The sequence below is a fragment of the Gobio gobio genome, assembly GCF_949357685.1.
Source record: "Gobio gobio genome assembly, chromosome: 20".
NCBI lineage: Eukaryota > Metazoa > Chordata > Actinopteri > Cypriniformes > Gobionidae > Gobio > Gobio gobio.
In genome coordinates this window covers 15,883,322-15,905,759 of record NC_137113.1, presented here as the reverse complement: position 1 = coordinate 15,905,759, position 22,438 = coordinate 15,883,322, and the positions used below count along the sequence as shown (strand labels likewise).

Here is a 22,438-nt window from a genome sequence, read left to right as displayed (position 1 = left end):
GCTTTTTGCAAAATAAAGAAATCAAACATGATGCGCGATCTACAGCCTCTCTGTCAAAGACGTTCATTCAGATAGTCTTCAGAAAATGACCTCTAGCTTAGTGAATACTTGTCTTACAAACATGAGACATATGTCTAAAGAAGCGCTGAAATGTCAGGTTTTAAACACTGTAAACCAAATCAAAAACAAATATTCTGTGTTTATGTAATCCGTTTGAAAGCAGAACGATGTTAGTTGTTCCTGAGCGGCTCATTATACACCAATGCGACCACGCCCACGAAGCGCACGCTCTATTGAGATTCAAATACTGAGGCGACGCCCACACACACAACTCAAACAAACACATTGTGCACGAGGGCGCACTGAAGCTTTCTTTGTTTAAATTAGCTCAAAATTACTGTCACATGTAAGTAATTACCTTGACAAACTATACATCATTTAAAAGATCTAAGACTCAAGCTTCCATTTGTGACCTCTGTTTTATTCTCAAAGTCATATAATGACCGTAATTTGTTAATATGTGTCAGGAGTTATGAATATGAAAACCGTCTGTACCTTCTAAAGATTGTAATACGAGCGTCAGCTGCTCTCATTCATAAAAAAACTCTTCATACTTCATACTGGCAGCCGGAGGGCACATGCAGTCCATATATAGCACGCATGAAGAAGATACCATGTGACATTGACATCTTCCAGAAATCGCTCTAACATGCAGACACCATGTTGGAAGATAATAAACACACAATCGCGACAATATATGGCTTATCTGTGTTATTTATACCATGTTGGGTGTTTTCATAATAGATTATATTTATAATGCAATGCTACTCGAGCTTTTATAATTATGCAGAATATTGTAAAATATATTTTCTGTCTGATTTTTTGATCCAAAGCCAAATGAGATCACATAAGGTTATTTAAAACATTTGACTTGTGATATAAAGTAAGTTTGGAGTAAATACATGGTTTTAATCTCATTAGCTAATTGTTGTGTTTTAATAAATTGGTGTAATAAATCATGAATTATAGTTTAATAAATCAACTGTGCCTAAGCAGAATTCCCCCTTGGGGACAATAAAGTTAACTAACTAACTAAGCAAAAGCTCACTTCATTTTGATTTCCCCCCCAGAAATTTTTACTTATCTAGTAAATGAATCTTGATTTAAGAATTTTAAATATTTGGACTGGAAACAAGAAAAAATACCAAATAAGAAGAGCATTTTTTGCAGTATAGTCAAATCTTCTGATCATTTAAAATATAATAGGCCTTTGTTGATTACATTCCAAATAAAATAAACTACAAAAAATATATATTTCCTGTGCTCTGTTGCTCTCTGTCACATAGGCCTACCTGAAGCTCATTCATTATGCAGCTCATTAATGCGAGTCCTTTGTTATCTCAGGTGCTATCTCATCATTATTCATTAGATATCACGCCTCCTCGCATATTGGCTTTGTGAAGAGAAAGTGTCTTACAAATTTTAAATCAGCTTATTTTTTTATGTGAATGAGTAGGCTCAATGATTCTCACATCAGTTTAAAGAAGAAACTCTATACAAATACAGACATGAGTCAAAAGTATTGGGAACAGATATCTATTGTGTGTTTTGAGGCCTTAATTTTAAAATATTTTTTTTTTGTTTTTCAAAATCCGTGCATAAAAAATTTTCTCTCAAAAATACAAGCATGTACATAGATGTTGCTCACATATTCTGGTAGCCCAGAGTGTAATTACACTTTTGCCATTAATGTGTTTATAAGCAACTGAAAAAAACACAAATGTCAGAGCATGTTAAAACTTCTAGACTCCAGAGGGTTAAGAGCAGCTCTGCAGATGAAGTTCATGTGTCCATGTATAGGGAGACAGCAGACTCTGAAATCATTGCGAGTGTCATGCGCCCTTCAGTATGTGTAGTAGACAAAACTGCGGTGCTCACTCACACAGACACGGCAGAACATACAGACTTCAAATTTCAATAGCAGTCTTTTTGAGCTTTAATATTCTCAGACACTAGTCCATATCAATATCTGATTCATTATACAGCCCTACTTTTGATTTATTCATCCAAAAATTGCTTTGATGTGATGTTCCGCTTTATTCAGTAAGTTCCATTTGTGACTGGATTCCGTGATTCCATTCCATCACGGACATCATATGGCTCTATATGGTATTTGCAGTATTAAAGAGAGTTTTGTGAGTTATTTATTGTTGTGTAATGAAGTTATTAAGAAAGGTATGCAGTTAATAGAGGTCTGCTCTCAATACACTCTACATAGCGCTCTTCAATGGCAATGAATAGATACACGGGTATGGCGGTATTTGGAAAATACATATCGGTCGCAAAATTTAAACCAGTTTACTGCCCGGCACTAACCATGACATTTATCATATGTCTTCATAAGTTGAATATAGTGCAAGAGTTGTATGGTGTATGTACAACATTTATGAGGCTTTTATGGTACTTTTGCTGCTTTTTTTAAGTTGGAATGCTCCAGTTGTCTACAATATTCAGTTGATTGTATTTGCCTTTTGTTTCACAGAAGAAAAAAAAAGTCATATAGATTTGGAACAACTTCATTTTTTACTTAAAAAGCTGTTTCTTTTTGCAAGAAGCATGACCCAGTAGCCTTACCTGATTTGAAGTCTGACATTTTAAAGTGAGCACTAACCGTGATAGTACGATTGACATTTACCACTTGCCTGTTGCTGATGCAACCGTTAATAATAATAACTTTTTGGTCATAAAGTAGTTTTTTTAGTTATCTATTTGGAGAACCAGTTATAAGAATCTATTTTCCTTCGGATGCAACACCACTTGGTAGCAATTTAGTACATCTGAATACAACATAGCCTATTTTATTAACTGTTTTGTTGTCTTCTTGTTTCCTTAGATAACTTTGCATTTTTAAACCACCATGAAGCGATTGAGAAGCGATTGAAACCTAACACTTATTTTAAGTGGGTTTTTTCATATGTAAATTGAGGTGGGGGGGGGGAGCTAAAAGAAGTATATGAAAGGAACGTGTGTGCGTGGTCTCTGGAGGGAAGCTGAATTACCTGCGAGCCTGAGGATAAATCAACACGGGCATGAGAAAGAAAATTTACGCGTCACGCTTGATTGATATTATAGAGCTGCTCGATTGTACGAGGCATCTCCTCTGTGTCGGAGTCCTTCAGCAGCTCCCCCGTTCCTCCTCTCCTCCTCCTCTCTTCCCATTTTCTACTCGAAACGCCGGATGGGCTTGTTCACTTATTCCCGCTCTTATTTACTGAGTGTTCAGGGAGAAAAATGAAGTTTATGGTAATAGGGCTGTGTCAGGCAGGCCAAGGTGCGTTGTTTCCATCTGGGTGCCCGCTCTCGCTCTTCCTCTCTCACTCCATCTCCATCTTTCTCTCTCCCTCGCTCTCTCTCTCTCTCTCCATTTCCACCTGATACCCTCTGTCTATTCAGTTCCCTTTCTTTTTCACTCAGTTTCCATAATTTTTACAACCTCAGAGATTAGCTTTAACATTCATGATCTGTTGAGATTGACTGGGGTCTCAGAGTCTCCAGGAGTCTCCAGTCTACATCCAAATGAATCTCTTATTTTCATCCTTAACTGTCTGTACATGTTCCTCTGACTTGGTCAAAATCCAGTAGGTGTAATTTATTAAAGCTTTAACCCTTTTTCTTATGAAAAAGGAGATGCAAACTAAATTAAAGTAATTGAGTGGTGCAGGGATGACGTCAAAACCCGGAAGACTAAGGCCTAGTCCACACGTACACAGGTATTTTTATAACCAGAGTTTTTCCTCCTCCGTTTTAAAAAACAATCACGTCCACACAAGCACGGTTTAAAAAAAATCTCTGTCTACATGAAAAGCAAAACCACGCTGTGATTGGCTGCCTGATTTCCACATGGGTCCCATTCACTGCACCGATGCACTGAGGGATGCCATGGGCTCAGTGAAACCCTTCTACAAGTTCCTTTACTTTGGACTCAGTGACAGGTAACTGTATATACACAGGGACAGGGCCCAAGCGGACTGTAATAGCTTCACACACTTGCCTTACTATTTTGTATTATTGCATCCTGGCGCCTCTGTTGTGCAATACAATGAGATAACTGCGCATGTATCTGTATACATGTGATAAGCGCTGTTGGCAGAGTTATTAAAAGCTTCGTCCGCCATTGCATAGACTAGACTCATGTAAACTAAAGAGATAATGGCGCACAATCTAACGTCAAACAAAGGAGAGAACCGCGCACACTTCGGTTTCACCATCTACACGTTTCTAAAAATCTTCACCCTGGCCGAAGTTTTCCAAAAAGTCTGGTTTCAGTAACCGGATACTGCGTTTGCATGTGGATGAACAGCCAAACCGCGTAGAATAAGCTGCGGTTTTGAAAATACACGTGTTCGTGTGGACAGGGCCTAATTTGCAACTGTTTCCCTGAAGATTTTCCTTCTTTCTTTTATAATGGGGGTTTTCAATTTATGAGTTAAAGAAGGTCTGTGGTAAACATAACTTGATGAAACTTGGACGTTTTGTACTTTTTTTTAAATAAACAAATAACAGCTTAAACAAGTTTGCCTCTGTAATTTCGAAAAAAAACTTTAAAAAAAAGTATTGTCACGTTATGTTGACCACAGACCTTATTTTACTCATAAATAAAAAAAATAAAAAAAATAAAAAAACACCCTCTTGATGAAACCAGTGGCGAATTAGTAGAATTTTAATGTCATAACTACACCACTCTATTTACACCAACTAGATAATGTATCATGTGATTAAAGTCCGTATATATATATATGGTCACATTTTAGTTTAGGGTCCAATTCTCACTATTAACTAGCTATTAACTAAGACTTTTGCCTCAATAAACTCCTAATTACTGCTTATTAATAGTAAGGTAGTTGTTAAGTTTAGGTAGGATAGGATTTAGGGATGTAGAATATGGTCATGCAGAATAAGGCATTAATATGTGCTTTATAAGTACAAATAAACAGTCAATATCCTACTAATATGCATTCTATTAAGCAACTAATTAATAGTGAGAATTGGACCCTAAAATAAAGTGTGAGTGTGTATATATATGTATATATATATGTATATATATATATGTATATATATGTAGAGATATATATAAATGGTACTGATGCAAACGTTATAATGCTCTCGGGTGCAGTTAGTAATCATCTTGAGATGTGTTGACAATTTAACCAAAGCAGGAGGTTTTCCCTCTGCGATCTTGCAATTGAAACATCCACTCTGAAGCAGGTTGCATATATGGTAAATCGTTGTTTCTGCCGAGCGAGTTTCCCTCGGTGCGCCACAGTCTCAATAAATCACACATTTGTTCCACAGAAATGCTAATTTTGGTGAAGATAAGCTTACATTTTGTCAGGCTTATATTGAACCTCGGCGTCAGAGAGTAGTAAACCAGAACAAGCCGGATTGCTTTGGTGAATTGCATTTCCACATGACGTCAGAAGACTACTGTACATCTTCAAAAATGAATCCCAAGGTGGCGTAGTCACTTTAGACTCTCGGTGTTAAGATATTGAACGCACACATAGGCTGTGCTGTTTGCCACTCTCTCCTCACCTCAAAGGCATGCAGAGTCTCTGAAGTTTTTTTTTCTTTTTTTTTTTGGAGGGCGAGGAGAAAAGAAAAGACTGTGTGATGGAGAGTATGATGGAGCAGCAGAGGAGGCCGATGGAGCGCTGTCTCAGTGCACTGCCCGAATGATGGATGAACTTTGAACAGATTTGCTCAACATTAAAAGGGTCGGGAGGCCCCTGGGCCTGTAAGGCAGTGGGGAAGAGAGAGAGAGAGAGAGAAAAAAAAAGGGGGGGGGGGGGATGAGAAATAGTGCCATGTGCCATGGACTCTGTTTCTGGGTGCTACACTTAGATTTTGCAGCCCCATCGCCAACAGCAAGCCACACCAATATTTCAGGTGAGGGGGTGACAGGGAGCACTGTGGGAAACGATATTATGTAGAGATATTAGAGTAATTCACCCTTGGTTGGCTCTCCCATACTGCCCTGTCCCTCAGGTGCTCTATTGTCATCTAATCCTATTCTAGTAGTGCTGGAAACTTCACACCTTTACATTGAGATTAATGCCTGAGGGAGACGTTACATGCTCTCGCTCATTCTACGGTCATTCGATGGTATTAAAAATGTAGACGCTCTCTGAGGCTCAACCTTTCCTACAGTAGGTGGCGTTACAATAAACTGATTTCCAAAATCTGGGTTTACAAATTTTAGCAGAATTTGAACACCTGTCATTCACATAGTAATATAGGTTACCAATTGTAAATATGGTAACACCAATATTTTATTTGTGTTCATTTGCATTGTGTAATAAAAAAAAAGCATTTATTAATCTAGAATAATATTAATTTGTACGTTTGTTCATTGTTAATTCATGTTTATACTGTTCAAAAGTTTGGGGTCAGTGAGATTTTTTGTTTTCTTTGTTTATTTTTGTCTTTTTGAAAGAAAGGTATACTTTTATTCATCAAGGACATATTAAATTGATCAGACGTGACAGTAAAGACATTTATGAGGTTACAAACGGTTTCTATTCATCAACAAATCCTGAAAAGAATGTATGATGGTTCACACATAAATATTAAGCAGTAAAACCATTTCTTGAGCAGCAAATCGGCACATTAGAATTATTTCTGAAGGATCACCTGACACTGAAGAGTAATAGCTACTGAAAATTCTACTTTGTCACCAAAGGAATAAATTACATTTTAAAGTATATTAAAATAAAAAAAATGGTAAATTGTATAATATATATATATATATTTTTTTTTACTATATTTTTTACGATCAAACAAATGCAGCCTTGGTTAGCATAAGAGACATTAAAATCTTACCAGCCCCATCCTTTTGAATGGTAATGTATGTAGACATTAAAATGAACCAAAGTATTGTTAGCTGTTGTATTAACTTATTGTAAAGTGTTACTGTAAAATGTTATAGCTAATATGATTATGATTCTTGCTACTTGTTAAATGAATTAACAAAACACAAAAATAAACAAAACAATAGTTTTTCCCTTTTTCCCTTTTCCCTGCTTCCCAGGTTTACATCGGAAGTGCCAAATGCCGTGCAGGATTCCCAAATCAATAATTAGCTCCTTCATTTCGACTCATCACACAGCCCCTCTCAGCTCTAATCACTTCCAAATACACTCGCACAATAGTGAGCTAATTTACTTACAATTATATTTTCAATTATGCCCTAATAAACCCATTGTACTCTGGGTAATCACAAGTTACCCTTTGAGCTAATGCAATATGGCGCAGTGTGAAGTCAAATTCAATTTCGTGCAGTGAAATGAAAAAATAAGCACATGCTCTCAATCATCGTGCCAGAGGTTTATTCATTGTGGACCCCCACTGCTGTTCAGTAAGATCTGATACAATAAGTACCCAGCAGTCTTGACTAGCAGGCCTCAGGTAGTCATAAGCTACAGCTACAGCTACATAATGGTTTGTTGTATGTGATGAAACTTCCCCCTGTTCAAAACACAGTGCTTTCTCATGTTGCATTGAAACAGCAGATTAGCGCGTCACCCTGCAAGATTTTCAGCTTTGTTTGGACTGTTGCAGGTAATGTGGTTGGACAGCCATTGCCTTATGCAATGCTCATGACCTCCATGTGAACTGGCCCTATAGAAACTCAATGGAGCAAGAGAGGGAAAAATGGTGGAACTATGAAGCTGATTCATGATGTTTTGGTGGTTTTAAACTGAGCTCTAATTCGATTGGAAACACCAGCATGAATGAACAGGCTTCTGTGTTTCCTTGTAGAAATGGGAAGTGTGACTCATTTCTGTGAATCAGTTCTTCCAATTTGTCAACCGATTCAGCTGTTCTTTTACATCACCATGTCATTGAGGGAGTCTTCGATTAGGGGAACTTTAGAATGATTGAAAGTAGTGACAATTTTTTTAATGATAGATTTTTGTAGCATTCATATAATATTGTCCCCTCGATAGGAAAATAATCCTTTAAAAAACGCATAATGCCCTTGCAAATAATCACCAACACCTTTGATCCCTAAAACACAATGCAATGCTTAAAGGGATAGTTTACCCAAAAATGACAATTCTGTCATTAAATACTCACCCTCATGTCGTTCTAAAACCGTTTCGTTCATCTTCGGAACACAAATTAAGATCTTTTTGATGAAATCTGAGCTTTCTGTCCCTCCATTGACAGCTACGCAACTGACACTTCAAAAGGTTCATAAATTGATCGTAAAACTAATCCATATGAATTGAGTGGTTTAGTCCAAATTTTCTGAAGAGACACAATCGCTTTATGATGAACAGATTGAATGTAGGCTTTTATTCATCAGTTGTGGTAAACGGAAGCTCAAGCATGTTCGCTTGACGTGCAAGAACCAATGAGGTTAATTCTTGTGTGTTACGCATCACGTTTGAGCTTCCGCAAGAACCAATGAGGTTTGTTCTCGCGCATCATGCAGGTTCGGTTTAGCTTCTGTTTATGTTTGCTGATCAATGTTTATATATGAATAAAAGCCTAAATTAAATCTGTTCATCTTGATCAGCTATTTTGACAAAATTTTTGACTAAACCACTATATATATGTGAAGAACATATCAAACATTGCCTATTTATTTGTTCTTTGTGTGTTGATTTGCCTTTAAAAAAAAAAAATTTCTATCACTTTTTTTATGAATACTAAATAATTGAGATGATGTTTAAGTTTAACTTTTCAAGATTTATTGTGCCCCTTATAGAGGATTCACCCAAATATGTTATTACTTTAGTCTGAAATATAAAGGTGCACCTATTCCATAAAGAACCCTTAAAATCCAACGTTCCATTTAAAAAAAATGGAAAAAATCTCTAAAAAGAAAATATATATAATAATTATATTATATAATTTATATTAATTTATACTGTATTTATTTATATTTTTGGTAACACATTACAATAAGTTAACATGACCTAATATTGAACTGCACTTATAAAGCATTTATTTATCTTTGTTAATGTTAATTTCAACCTTTACTAATGCATTTTTAAAATCTTGTTAACATTAGTTAATGCACTGTGAATTAACATGAATAAACCATGAACAGCTGTATTTTTATTAACTAACGTTAACAAAGATTAACTATTGCTGAACAGAGGTGTTGTTCATGGTTAGTTCATGTTAACTAATGCATTAACTAATGTTAACTAATACAACCTTATTGTAAATTGTTACCATAATTTTTTTTTTCTTCTTATTTTGACAGCTTCCAAAGATGATATAGATGAGATGGTTATGGAGGGTGATTATACGTTTAAAGGTGGACACACCTCTGTTAAAGCTGTTAAAACCAGACAGCAGTGTTTCATTCCTAGTTTGGTCAGATGTTGGCATAAAGCTGTGCAATCACCTCAAGACTAAGGAGACAGTTTTGACTTTCTTCTTTGCTGTTGTTTCACTTTGCAGAGGATAAGCACCTAAGGGACGAGGGTAGAAGAATGTCTAATGTGGCAGCCCCCTGTCAGGATTCAGACCCTTTGATTCCCCATTTCAAACGGCGGCTCTACCAGCCAGGGACGACGCATGTGAAAGTCACTTTCCAATAGACAACCACTAGCTTTTTGCATGTGCTTGTTTTACGTGCGTCCAGATCTCACTGGGACTTGATAGCTTTTCATGACCGTTTGTGTTTTGAATGCATCAGACATGCTCTCCCACCTCTCGCTCTCACCCCCCCCCCCATCCCCTGACGCTGCACGTAGTACTTCTTGCCCCGATAACCCCCCTCCCCACCCCCCAATTCCCATCTTTCGTGCTGGGCTTTTTGCATTGTGTCAGTAAACAAGACATTCTCTATCACGAGGAGGCTGAAAAAAAAAGAGTTCAAACCATCTTTGAAGTTACAGCAGTGCCGCTTTGAAGTTCTCAATGTCACAGGGCATTTAAGTTCTCATAAGGATGAGTTGAAAAAATAAAAGTCAGAAAAATCTCAGACTTCACGGTGAACTTCGAAGAGGCATCTTTACAAAGATTATAAATGACATGACAGACATGATAAAACCCCTCTGTCCTCATTTGCACAGGAGAACATGAAAATTGCAAGGGTACAGCCAACATACGGCATTGATCGACATATATGTATGCTAAATAATTGATTATGAAGATTTTATCTGAGGAAATGCGCCAAATGCATCTGGGGGGAGGTTTTAATACTCAGGGATTGCTCTTTTTATAGCTCAGGTGACTTAAAGGAGATCTTGGTTATGTTTGATTTGAATGCCAGCTATGTTTTTGGATGTTTCTTATGAAGAGAAATAAAAACAGCGAATAAGAAATAAGAAAATTCTTGACATACAGTAAAAGACGAGCTATGAGAGTATGATAGCACACCTCAGATTTGGTCTTGGAGGAATTTGATGAGAATTCATATTGACTTTGGTATCGTAGCACACTTTGAGACATTGCTTTGCAAAAACAAGTGAAAATTCTGTCATCTTTAACTTACCTTCATGGGATTCCAAACCTTTATGACAATTTCTGTGGAACACAAAAGAAGATATTTTGAAAATTGTGTTTTTCTTCTTTCGTTCATACAATGAATGAATGAAAGTGGGGTCCAATGTTGTCTGGAATGTGAATTTGTGAATTTAAATTTTTGAGTAGACTATCCCTTTAAAAAAAAAAATTGTTTTTTTCTTTCCTATGGGATGTATGGATTCATAAATAAGAGTAAAGCAAGTCCAGAACGCATGAACCACAATCTACTTTCTGTGATTGCAAGTGATTTGTTGTAACTGGTGGATGGGTGTGTTTTGGGGTAGTCACAGCACCTGAATAGCTTTGAAATACGGTGTGTGGTTTGATCGATACAGTCTGAAATCTTATGTCATTACGCTCATCCGCACTGATGTTTCTGTGCCAACAGGGAGTTGTCCCCGCTGATTGAGTGTCCATACAGCTGCAAATGGAGCTTGTAGAAATGGCAATGTGAAAAATCCAAGCTGTAACATACCTCGGTTTTTTTGAGGAAGCTAATCCATCATGTGTGGAGATCATTTCAGCATTGTATTCTTTGTTTTCAAATATTGTAATGTATATGTTTAGACATGGAGCATGTAAAGAATCATGATTTCACAAGGTGACCAACAGTTTAGTTTCCGATGAGAAGTTTTTATAGCCTGGCGTGGCCATACTCAATTCTAGTCAGAATTTGAGTCTGGTACCGCTCCATTGAGCTTTGATTATGGGGCGTGTTTCAACCGAGCCAGGAAAGACCTCAATTGGATAGACCCACAACCAATCAGAGCAACGGAGCGACGCGTAACGTTAGTTGTCAAATGTCAACAGAACTCAACTGCACTGTGTTACCAAGTCCGTGTTTTTCTCCATGTCCGCGGGTTGAAGCGACCCCAATTATGTGATTATATAAACCCAGGAATGCGAATTTTAGCAGGTAACCTTGCCAAAAGGACATATTTTGCCAACCAAACGTTTTGAGTAGCAATTGTGCGCGACATTGCAAAAACACTTGGAAACGTTCTAAGGTTACGTATGTAACCTCTGTTCCCTGAGAACAGGGAACGAACGCTGCGTCTAGCTGACGCTATGGGGAACGCCTCCAGCGTGACAGGTGTCTGAAGCTACTATCGAATCACGTCAATCCTATTGACCGACGACAACCCATGACGTCATCACTATGCGACCCGGAAGTATATAAGGGCGCTGTGCCAACACATACACATCTTCTCGTCTGAAGGGACTGTATGGCAGATAGGCCCTGAAGCATGGCAAAGCGACGCAGCGTTCGTTCCCTGTTCTCAGGGAACAGAGGTTACATACGTAACCTTAGAACGTTCCCTTTCGAATGGGAACTCTCGCTGCGTCTAGCTGACGCTATGGGGAACGATATACCAACGCCGCCATGCTGAGGGGAGTGTCTGCCTAATGGCAGTGACAACTGTCAACACAAGTAAATTCAACTGAAAAACCTGAGCCACTCCCCCTCAGGTCACACTGGGCTGTCAGCGACAGCATTCCCTACGGTCATAGCCCAAGCTATACATCTAAACGGAACCTTAACGCAACTGCGTGAGGTTCTTATCCAGACTGCTCAAAGGCCCGAGACCACTACTTCAACAGAAGGGGGTCCCTTTAAGGGAATGTGGCTAGGGGACCCGAAGGAACCCTGGCCAGTCACTACTCGGGAAACAAGTTCTCCCGAATGCCACCAGGGAGGCCTGACCTGGTGCCCTAAGAGTTATGGACACTTCGGTTTAGCCAACCCTGTCTGTTCAGAGACAGAGCCTCTGGATGGTGCCCAGGAGGCATCCAAACTAAGGGACTGAAAAACTGGCAGTCCTACTCAGCCCGGAACTCAGAGACGGGTTATCCAAGAGAGCAATACTCAGCATAGCGCTTTACAACCCTTGCTAGCGAGGGGAGTCTGCCTGCTCAATCAAGGATCTATCAGGTGCTTGTGTTTCAAAGCAATAAGGAGGCCGGAAAGGCCTACGGACTGATCTAACAGGGAGGCCTCACGAGAGGCCTACAACCGTCTGACCAGGCTCAGGCGGCTGTGTGCTCATAGACGACCCTCAGTGAGGGGAGCAGCTGAGCCTGCCTGGTGGGTAACCTCCAGCTGTAGGCCAACTATGACCAGTTCTAAGACAGAGAACTGGTAACCAAGAAGTGCCTACCTCGGGAACTTCGCCTTCAAGGAGGCCCGGTGGGCCTACTACCTGATAATAGGTTTATCCCCCAGGGAGGCCTATAAAGGCCTACTACCTAACAGCACGCCATGCTGGCAACCCGAGCATCCTGGCTCGGGAATCCACCCTCAGGGAGGCCTAGTGAGGCCTACTACCTAACAGCAATATATGCCAACTTATAGAGCGTTCAAGCTCACCTTCAGGGAGGCCTAGAGAGGCCTACTACCTGACAGCAATATATGCCAACTTATAGAGCGTTCAAGCTCACCTTCAGGGAGGCCTAGAGAGGCCTGCCACCTGCCAGCGAAGCATGCTTACTGCTGAGGTTACATCTAGGGAGGTCCCGTGGGCCACCTGATAACAGTTGAAGCTGTCTGTCAAGGCTGGAAAACTGAACTTGTTTTCTCAAGGAGGCCAAATGAAGGCCTACTACCTGACAGTCAAGCTACGCAGGCTAGCCGAGCATCCTGACTCAGGAACTCGCCCTCAAGGGAGGCCTATTGAGGCCTACTACCTGATAGCCAGCCTTTAGGGAGGCCTGGAGAGGCCTACTACCTGTTTGAGGTTTCCTTCGTTCCTAACTGTTTCTCAAGTGAGTGGGCCCCAAGAACGCCTTAGGGAGGCCTAATGAGGCCTACTACCGGCCTCTGGGATAAACCCGGTACAGGCCTACTGTCAGATAGCAATTTATACTACTGATCCAGTGACCACGACCTGGGCACTCCCTTTCAGGGAGGCTTTTGTAAAGCCTTCCACCTGTTTAGCCTGCTAGGGCGTAGACTTGGACGCCGTGCGCTGGTGCTCGCCTTTGGAAAGACCTGGTTAAGGCCTTCCAACTACAACAGGCCTTCAGGGAGGCCTGATGAGGCCTGCAACCTGCTAGCCGGCAGGCCAGTTGTCCCGATGTGACCATCGGTACTTCCTCCAGTGAGGCCTGGGCGAGGCCTTCCAACTGATAATGTGCCTTGATCAAGAGGCCTATTGAGGCCTACTTGACAGCCGACCCTCAGGGGAGCGTAATGGCTCTTTACAACCTGATAGCCAGGTAGGCAGGCTCTACCTTGATGCCAAAACATCGGTACCTGCCTTCGGGGAGGCCTGATAAGGCCTACCACCTGAACAGCTTGCCAAGCTAGAATACTCCCGATGCCCACACATCGGTACTCGCCTCCCGGGAGGCCTGACTGAGGCCTTCCACCTAACAGCCGACCGTCAGGGAGGCTTAGTTTGTGGCCTATACCCTGATAGCCAACCGAGCTATTTTTTCACGATGCCCTGCATCGATACTTGCCCTCCCAGGAGGCCTGGTGAGGCCTACCTTGATAGCAAGTCATGCTAGCTGCCTGGGAAAACTCTTCCAGAAGCTCACCCTCAAAAAGAAGCCTGATGAGGCCTTCTATCTGATCGCAAGCCTACTAGGGAGGCCTAGTGAGGCCTACCACCTGCTAGCACTAACTCAGCCGTGCTAGCCGTCAAGTGACTGAGACTCAGAGCACTCCTCCAGCGAGGCCTAGCTTCAAAGGCCTGCCAACTGATAACAAGCATTTTGCACAATGTGAGAGTAAAAAAGACCCTAGGGGCTCGTCTCCAAGGAGGCCTGACGAGGCCTACCACTTGATAGCCGTCAGGCTAGCCATATCAAAATCACACATCGGCCCTTGCCCTCAAGGAGGCTTGAAGAGGCCTACTACCTGATAGCAAGCCATGCTAGCTCCCCGAGTATCCCACTCCGGAACTCGCCTCCAAGGAGGCCTGGTGAGGCCTACCACCTGGTAGCAAGTTAAACTGACTGCTTCTCTTCCCTTGACAGTTAGACCACTGGCTGACTAATAACTGTTTTGACCAAACGACTCTCAAGTGAGAGGAGGCTACCACAGGGATGGTACAAAAGGCTCAGAATCACGAAGTGAACGGCCAGAGGTGACAGTGCCTCAGCAATGCAGCTCCCTCATCAACATAGCCTAGGCCACATGCCCAACTGAAGCTCCAGCATCAGTCTCTAACGAACACTCTGAGAGAGACAAACTACTCTAAACTGCGGTGGCTTACCGAAGGCATATAGTAAAAACCCTAAGCGGTAGAAAGAACACTCCATTCTCCCAGAAGGGTGTGCTACCGCTTAGTATTCCGCAAACATTTCAAAGAGAAGAGCGGCGGCCTAAACACCACTCTCACCTTGAGAGGAGGCCCTAATTACATACATATGCTACCATGAGCGATGGCCTGCCTCGCGATATCTTGACCACCAAGGAAAAGCCAACACGCTCACCTCCACAGCCCATTTCCTGGTGCTGCAATAAGCCACCTACAGGGGGGAACTTCAGTTAACTCCTCCTTCCTAATGGTTGCGTAAACCCACACTCTATACAGGGAACAAAGATCTGTAAGAAATAATATTTTAGTGTTATCACACAAAATAGACCACTCTCACCTGCGGCGTGTAGAGCGAAGACTCACCACACGGTTCTCATATGACCGCGGTGTTCTACCGCCCTTGCATGCCTGAAAGGGGCGCTCTCACTGATCAAGCCAAGGCGGGCCGCCCCAGGCCTGATGTAAGAGGCGCATGGAGAAACGCTCTATGAAGAAACACTATGAGGGATCCCTCTTCCTACGGGAGACCGGCCTCTTCTGCGACCTACTCCTATGAGAGGGCGCACGAAAAAGCAATACTGGTACTCTGGCCCTGTCTCCAGCCCTCGGGCCAAGACGGGCCCTCCCGCCTGCCTGGGCGCGGATCCGGATCTCAGCGGTAAGCAGGTTCAATGCTGCCGAACGCGCCTTCGCCTCTCCAAACTTTTATTGAAAAGTTTGCAAGGCAAGACCGGCGCAGTTCGACTACCGCATCAGGGGTTAACCCCCTGATCGAGATCCCCCAGCAGATCTGCCTGGTACGCCTGAAACACCGCCATGGTGTGAAAAGCAGCACCAGCCTGACCTGCTGCCGTGTATGCCCTGCCATTAAAGCACAACGTGATTTGGAAAGGTGGTTGGCAAAGTTTGAGCTCTCAGTGTTGATGCCCACAACACGCGAGAAAAGTTCGCAAACTTTCCTCGCCAGTCGGTAGCATCAACACATATCCATATTCCCATATCCCCTCGACATCAGCGAAGTTAAAACGCTGATGTCGATGAACATCGGGTTGAATATGGATTCTTCCATGCCCTCTCGATCTCTGTAAGAAGATCAGGAAGGAATGGAAGGCTCATCTGAGCTGATGGTTTATGGCCAAGGAGAAATTGATCGTGCAATCTATCACGAGCGATCTCTCCTCTTAAAGCGCCAACATGGCAGCCGCAGCCTGCCTGCAGCGTGTTCCATAACATTCACAGCTCAGCATACACGGTCAGGGTGGCTGAGAGGAATCATACACTCTCACCAGCCATCCCTAAGAGCACTTGCTGATTAGTCTCGCTAGCCGCCAGATCGCTCGAGAGGAATATAACCTCTCGCGACGATCGGCGAGCTGCATCTGAGAACCCATGATGCATGCCAGCGCTCAGCCTCAGCGTGAGCGGAACAGCATCATCCAGCCCCAGATGCCAAACTCTCTTCCCTCAAGAAGAAAGCCAGACTAGAGTGGAGCGATCTCAGATTCAAAACCGCTCACACTTACACACAAATTCAACTTCAAATGAACTGACTGTGCATGCTCTTGATCCCAGGCAGTAAATACACACTTGTGTGTATTAAATAATGAATTTGTATTACCTTAACTCGTATAGCACTTCAAACAGACAGTCCCTGAAGACGAGAAAGATGTGTATGTGTTGGCACAGCGCCCTTATATACTTCCGGGTCGCATAGTGATGACGTCATGGGTTGTCGTCGGTCAATAGGATTGACGTGATTCGATAGTAGCTTCAGACACCTGTCACGCTGGAGGCGTTCCCCATAGCGTCAGCTAGACGCAGCGAGAGTTCCCTTTCGAAAGGGAACCCTGTCTGCACGCACGCATGATTAAGTAACGTTACAAGAAAAACATGAGTGTAAACGATCTTTGGCAGTAATAAAATAATTTAAGGATACACAGAGTACTTACCAACACGATCATCGTTTCTGAGAGAAATAGTGAAGGTGAATGCATATACGAACAAGTTCTCCGTTTAGGATAAGAGCAAATTCAACCCAAGAGCCTTCGATGACGTGGATGATTACGTTACTGTTGATCATCTGTCCATCATCGTCTAAAGCCCGCCCTGACAATTTCATTGGTCCGAACAGTTTCTGTTCGGGCATAATTCCTCCTCTATGGAGCGAGTCCAGACCGAATTGCCCGAGCAAAACATTTTGTGGGCGGGGCTAAGTTCGGCTGGCATCCAGGCTAAAGTTTTTATCTAAAGCTGACAGTTTCCTCTCACTGTAGACTGTAATCTCTCCTTTAGTCCTTGAACATTGTGAGTGTAGACTTGAAACGGACATGGAGACCTTTAGTACTAATGAGTGTTTGTGGCTGTCCACTGGTATTATGGTAAGAGTTAGCTTTGGTGAAAATGACTGTCCAGTGAACTCACTCAGCTCATTAAAGCTAATGTCTCATCAGTTTCTATTAGCACTGTTAACAGGGTATAGTGACAGCACGATAAGACAAAGAAGCAGAATGAAAAGAAGCCGCAAAGATCCTAGTCTGCACCTTAAATTGGCAAAATATCTTGTTTAAACTATAAAGAAGAGTTTAGGTGCGTTTGCACAATGCTATGCACATTTTCACCCACGCTAGAGCCCTCTGTGGTAACAAAGACCACGTCCACTGCATGCTTAAGTTACAAGCGATTTATGTGTTAGTAAGAGTCATTAGTGAAGGGCTTAATATAAGACTTTATATCAGTATTAAATGAAGATACGTTTTCACTTTGATCCTCGTTATATATTTTCAAATTTTCTCACACACCAGCATATAAAGACACTTCAGGCACATTTTTATCAGTTTGGACAGGGATTTTTAATCTCCACTTTACTCACTTGGTAAAATGGTATTATTTGTAAGTCATTGGCAGACTACAATGATTTATCAGCAAATAACTCTCAGATAAAAATAACAAAAACTTGATATCTCTCAAATACCTCTTGCTTTATTGAAAAATATTTTTGCAAATTGTGTCTTGGACGAACATAATTTTAATAAGAATGTGCTAATTGTAGTAGTTTCTTTTTCGGAGAGGGTGAAGTTGGCAGTAAATTATTCCAATAAATCCAATTTAGTAATACATTTAAAAAAGTAATAAATTAAAAATATATATACTTTTATATTTGAAAATGTTTTACTGATTTATTTTTTTTTACACATTTTTTAATGTGTAGACATTGTCATAGTATAATATATTTATATAGTTCAATATTTATATAATTAATATTAATTTAGTGAATCAATGCGCTGTTAAATCATAGTCAGTTATTTAGGCTCTGAAAAGTTTTACTTGCAACAGAAATTTATAGCACTCTGACCATAATTTACAATTTAATTACTAAGAAAACCATAAAACAGACTTACTGTACAAATCCCGAAATATAACTCTTACCTGAGAGATCAGTAAATCAGGATTGGATGTAAGGTCAGGGTTTTTTATGTTAAAATCAAATCAGCTAAATGTTTGTTTTTCCACTGTTGTGCCTCATTCCATACACTATATATTTTCCTCTGTACTAAAAAAAAAACCTATTAAAAGAGATAAAGGTCCACCAAAGGACGTTGTGGATGTGGTTGAGTGGTTGTGTTTGGCGGCTGTAGTACGATTCGTCGGTGGGGGTTTGCTTCCCCATAATGGGGGCACATCTGGTGTGTCTGCATCCAAAGGGAAATAGATCAACCCCCCAAAGATCCCAAATGAACCCTACACATATCCCAGTCCAGCCCAGAGCTCTCTCATTCTCCACAGCCTTTGGACAAGACTCTGGCTTTGGTGGCCATTACCTCCGATCGCCTTAAATTATTGAGTAATTGTTTAATTCGAATTGTCACTTGCTTATCATTTAAAGGAAAGCTGAATATTCAGGTGTCGTTTTCTTCTATTCTTACAGGAAGACTGATGATTAGAGTGAATAATTAATGAAAAGATAATCTAAAGCAAATCAAATGTTTTGTGAGTGAGTTCATCTTCCCTGTTATGCAAGGAAAAAGAATGCTGCGGAAATCGGCAATTAATGGCCGAGATCAGCTGTTGTGATGTCATTATACATTCCCTTCATTTTCTACAGTGGGTCTGTTTGATCTTTGAATACCCCCGGGAACTCCTGCCTCCTCCCTCTCAGCATCTCTCCCCTCCTCCTCCTCCTCCTGCTCTCCCTCGCTCTAGCAGAACCTCCCCTTTTCTCTCTCCGAGGGCTCACATTGGCTTCCGTATGTGTGTGCGCGCGTGTGTAAGAGTGTAAGTGAAAGTGCGCAGCCGAGCCTTGATGACAGAGGGCCCAGGACCATTCAGACGACTCACACGCCCGCGTTCAGCCCACCTCCACAACAGCTGAGAGAAAGAAACAGTCCAGAGAAAGAACAGCCAAAGAGCCAGATAGAATCAAAAAGACTTCTGCACTAAACAAAGAAGAAAAAGAAGGAGTAGAGGCAGAGTGAAGGTTTCAGAGAGAGAGAGAGAGAGAGAGAGGGAGAGGGAGAGATAGAGAGAGAGGATCTCCCAGCTTAATGCGCAAAACGTCCCGCTACCACATGCTGTGCTCAATGGCCAACACAGGCTGTCTTCTGCTCTCCGGCTCAGGGATGCTAACTCACTCTCTCCAGTGTCCCCCTGCGTTCCTCTACCTACCCGAGGTAAGGCAATCCCCGTCCCTCCGTCTTGCGCTTGCTCTTCCTTCTTCTTCTTCTTCTTCTTCTTCTTCTTCTTCTGCTACTTGCGGGTGACACGTGCTAGCATTGTGTTCACCCCCTCCTCCTCATATCCCTCCTCCCTCAAAGCCCTCGGCAGGGGTCATCCCTTCTCTGTTCCCATCTTTTCATTCATGCTGTGAGTTTTTGCAGTGTTAATTTTGTATACTGTTTTTTATTCCATATACTATAACTTTTTTTTTTTTTCATTTCCATTTTTTTATTGCATAAAGTGTCTTTTTTGTTGGTTTTCGTAATATGAATAGTGCTTTATTATCTATATTTTTTTATTATATGAATATATTTAATACAACTATACAGGCCTATATCATTTCTGGAGTCAAACACACCTCTGTTAAAACTGTTTTTCATTCAAGAATTCACACCATTTTGTCGAAAGGTTTTCAAAACCCCACAACTGTAGTTAAGTTTGACCGTATCAGTTGTATTGACATTCTTATTGTTCAATAAGTGCTCTGTTTCAGAAGTTGTGTGAGTCTGTGTCTATTTTTTTGTGAGCTACCGATTATTGAAGGACTGACTGAAAGTAGACAGATGTCACTGAATTAGTCCCTTCTAGTAAATGTGGGTTGGCTGACTTATCTGAAGGTGCTTGGAAATTGGGTGGCACGTGAGGGGCTGCGGTGATTGTTTTTGGCCGCGTGTGTGCTTTACTACGGGCGGCGTGTGCGATGGCAGGCTGCTGCTTTCCTCTAGACGGTGTGTTATTGCTCAGATATAAAGAATGATAAGGCTGTTGAGAGATAACCTGCCTCATGCTGCTACCAAATCGCTCCTCACTCATCACCTTAACAGTCGCTGTCCTGGCAAACACACACACAACACCAGCTGTCCGGGCCTCTGCTGTCCCAACGCCGTTCGCTGTGTGTACATGTGTGTCTGTGCATACAAATAAGGCGTATTTAAGAATTCATCCTGTAAATGCTTGCGCGTTTGAACGCGTCCTCATAATTCCTCATCTGATTTTGAACAGATGTCATAGACAAGATGTCAGGGCTTGTTTTTGTGTACACCCGTAATTGATTATCTGTGAGAAACGTCTCTCAAATATCTGTCATATTGGGCTCGTCGCATTCGAAGCTAGCAGGGGTTTGTTTCGGTTTCAATATTATTATTTTGTTTCTGCGATTTCAGATTTTTTCCAAAATCGGTTGCTGCGAGAGTTACAAAAAAAAAAATGAATGAAAGAATCAGACCTGTGCTCATCTATCAAATTTAGTATGACTCACTCCCAAATAATACAGACAGATTCAGAAAGAGTTATCACACCCTCAGGGATTCTACAGGATCCCATTCGTTATTCCTCTCTTTTTTTTCCCTTTTTTTTATTCACCTGCTGAAATGGTAGCCACGGCACGTCACATCTTGTAGATTGTGAATTGTAACAAGATTTGTTTCTTCACTTTTTCCGTCTGCTATTTGTGTCGTATTTCTCACCTGTGCCTCATCCCAGACTGCAAGAAAAATAGTTAAAGGAAACTGCTTGCATATGCTTCAAAAACAATATAGTGAAAAGAAGGTGTGTTTTAGAAAAAGTAAACTTACTCATTTTACAGTTATACACAAGTCTAACGTGTTTTTTAGGAGAAAATGTAATGTGCATGTAGTGAGACACACTTTTTAGATCATACATTTAAAGACTTTAAGCATGTGAAAACTTGATTCTTTGATGTATATAATTATTTAAAATGTAATAAAATTTTATTTTTAAAATGCTTACAGCTGTGATAGCTCAAACTATTCGTTCTTAAATCCACATATTGTACAGCACGTCTGTGAAGTTAATTTGTGTGTCATGCACCCATGTGTGTGTGTGTGTGTGTGTGTGTTGGCCGCTCACTGCATGCACTAGCACTGGTAAATGCTATTTAGCTGGATTACTGTTTTCATTGGATTAGGAATTAGCTAGGGATCCAGACAGCTTTGTTTTCTGTTAAATTGCAAAAGTTTCAGCCGTGGCATCATGCAGGTTGTGGTGCAGGTTATTATTTTTTAGCAAACAGTGTGTTTTCCAACACTGCATGGAGTTGCAGAACAAAACAATTGCAGAGGCAGAACGTGTTTCTAGTTCAGTAGCTTGTTCTATAACCTCATTTAAACATCAAACCACTGTCGTTTTATACAGTCTGCTATTGAAAAAAAAAAAAAAAAACTGTCAGACAGTGATGTCAAGTGAGTGTTTAAAAAAGGTCCTCGCAGATATGAGAAAAAAAACCTTCTCCGTTACATTCTTCACTCTTTTTTATTTATTTTTTTATTTTAGCAAACGTGACCTCTATCTACATTTAATTTAAATTTGGCTGGATAAGATTCCCTCCCTCTCCTTTTATTGCGGCAGAGGCTGGTTCTCAAGTCTTGAGTCAATACGGAGCAGTAAATCTGCTTGTGCAAGCATCTCTCCCTCCCTGGAGGACCGAAAATCTTTACCCATGCTCAGGATAGTTAAACAATTCTCGCTATTGTATGATTTTCTCCTGAGCCATGGAGCTGAATATTAGAAGCTTATTCTCCAGTGAGTTTTTAGTCATTTCTAGCAGCGGTCGAAGACATTTTGCAAGTATAACTCCAAAATACACACACGTACGTACTGTTTGGGGTGGGAGGATGGGGAACGCTTGTGTGTATTTCACATGTTGAATTGTCAGCACAAAAGCATCACCTGCTCTGCTGCAGGTGGTCTCTCGCATGTCTGGAGCTTTAGAGAGGAATAAAGCCAGCTTTGAAAACAGCCAAAGAGGAGGTAGATGGAATAACAAGGATGGAAACATTAAGGAGAGGAAAAGGAAGGTGTGGGAAAATGAAATCCATGAATGAGAGGGGATTGAGAGGAATATGAATGCTCAGCCACAATGAGATATAATTGGACGGGTGGGCTAGTGCGAG

General features: G+C 41.3%; 1 protein-coding gene across 7 annotated transcripts in view; it reads left to right on the top strand.

Annotated features, from left to right (window-relative positions):
• The window catches only part of rbfox3a (RNA binding fox-1 homolog 3a), a gene marked incomplete at its 5' end in the record, with an annotated part of 516,394 nt that overhangs the window by 375,887 nt on the left and 118,069 nt on the right, over window positions 1-22,438 (top strand). Inside the window, one exon of one of the 7 annotated variants that reach the window (XM_079845978.1) lies at window positions 19,064-19,480. The exons of 5 other annotated variants lie outside the window; for them this stretch is intronic. In XM_079845978.1, the coding sequence (XP_079702104.1) occupies window positions 19,355-19,480 (126 nt within the window). Of the gene's footprint in view, window positions 1-19,063; window positions 19,481-22,438 lie in introns of those variants that run through there. One more of the 7 variants, XM_079845980.1, reaches the window with a different exon arrangement.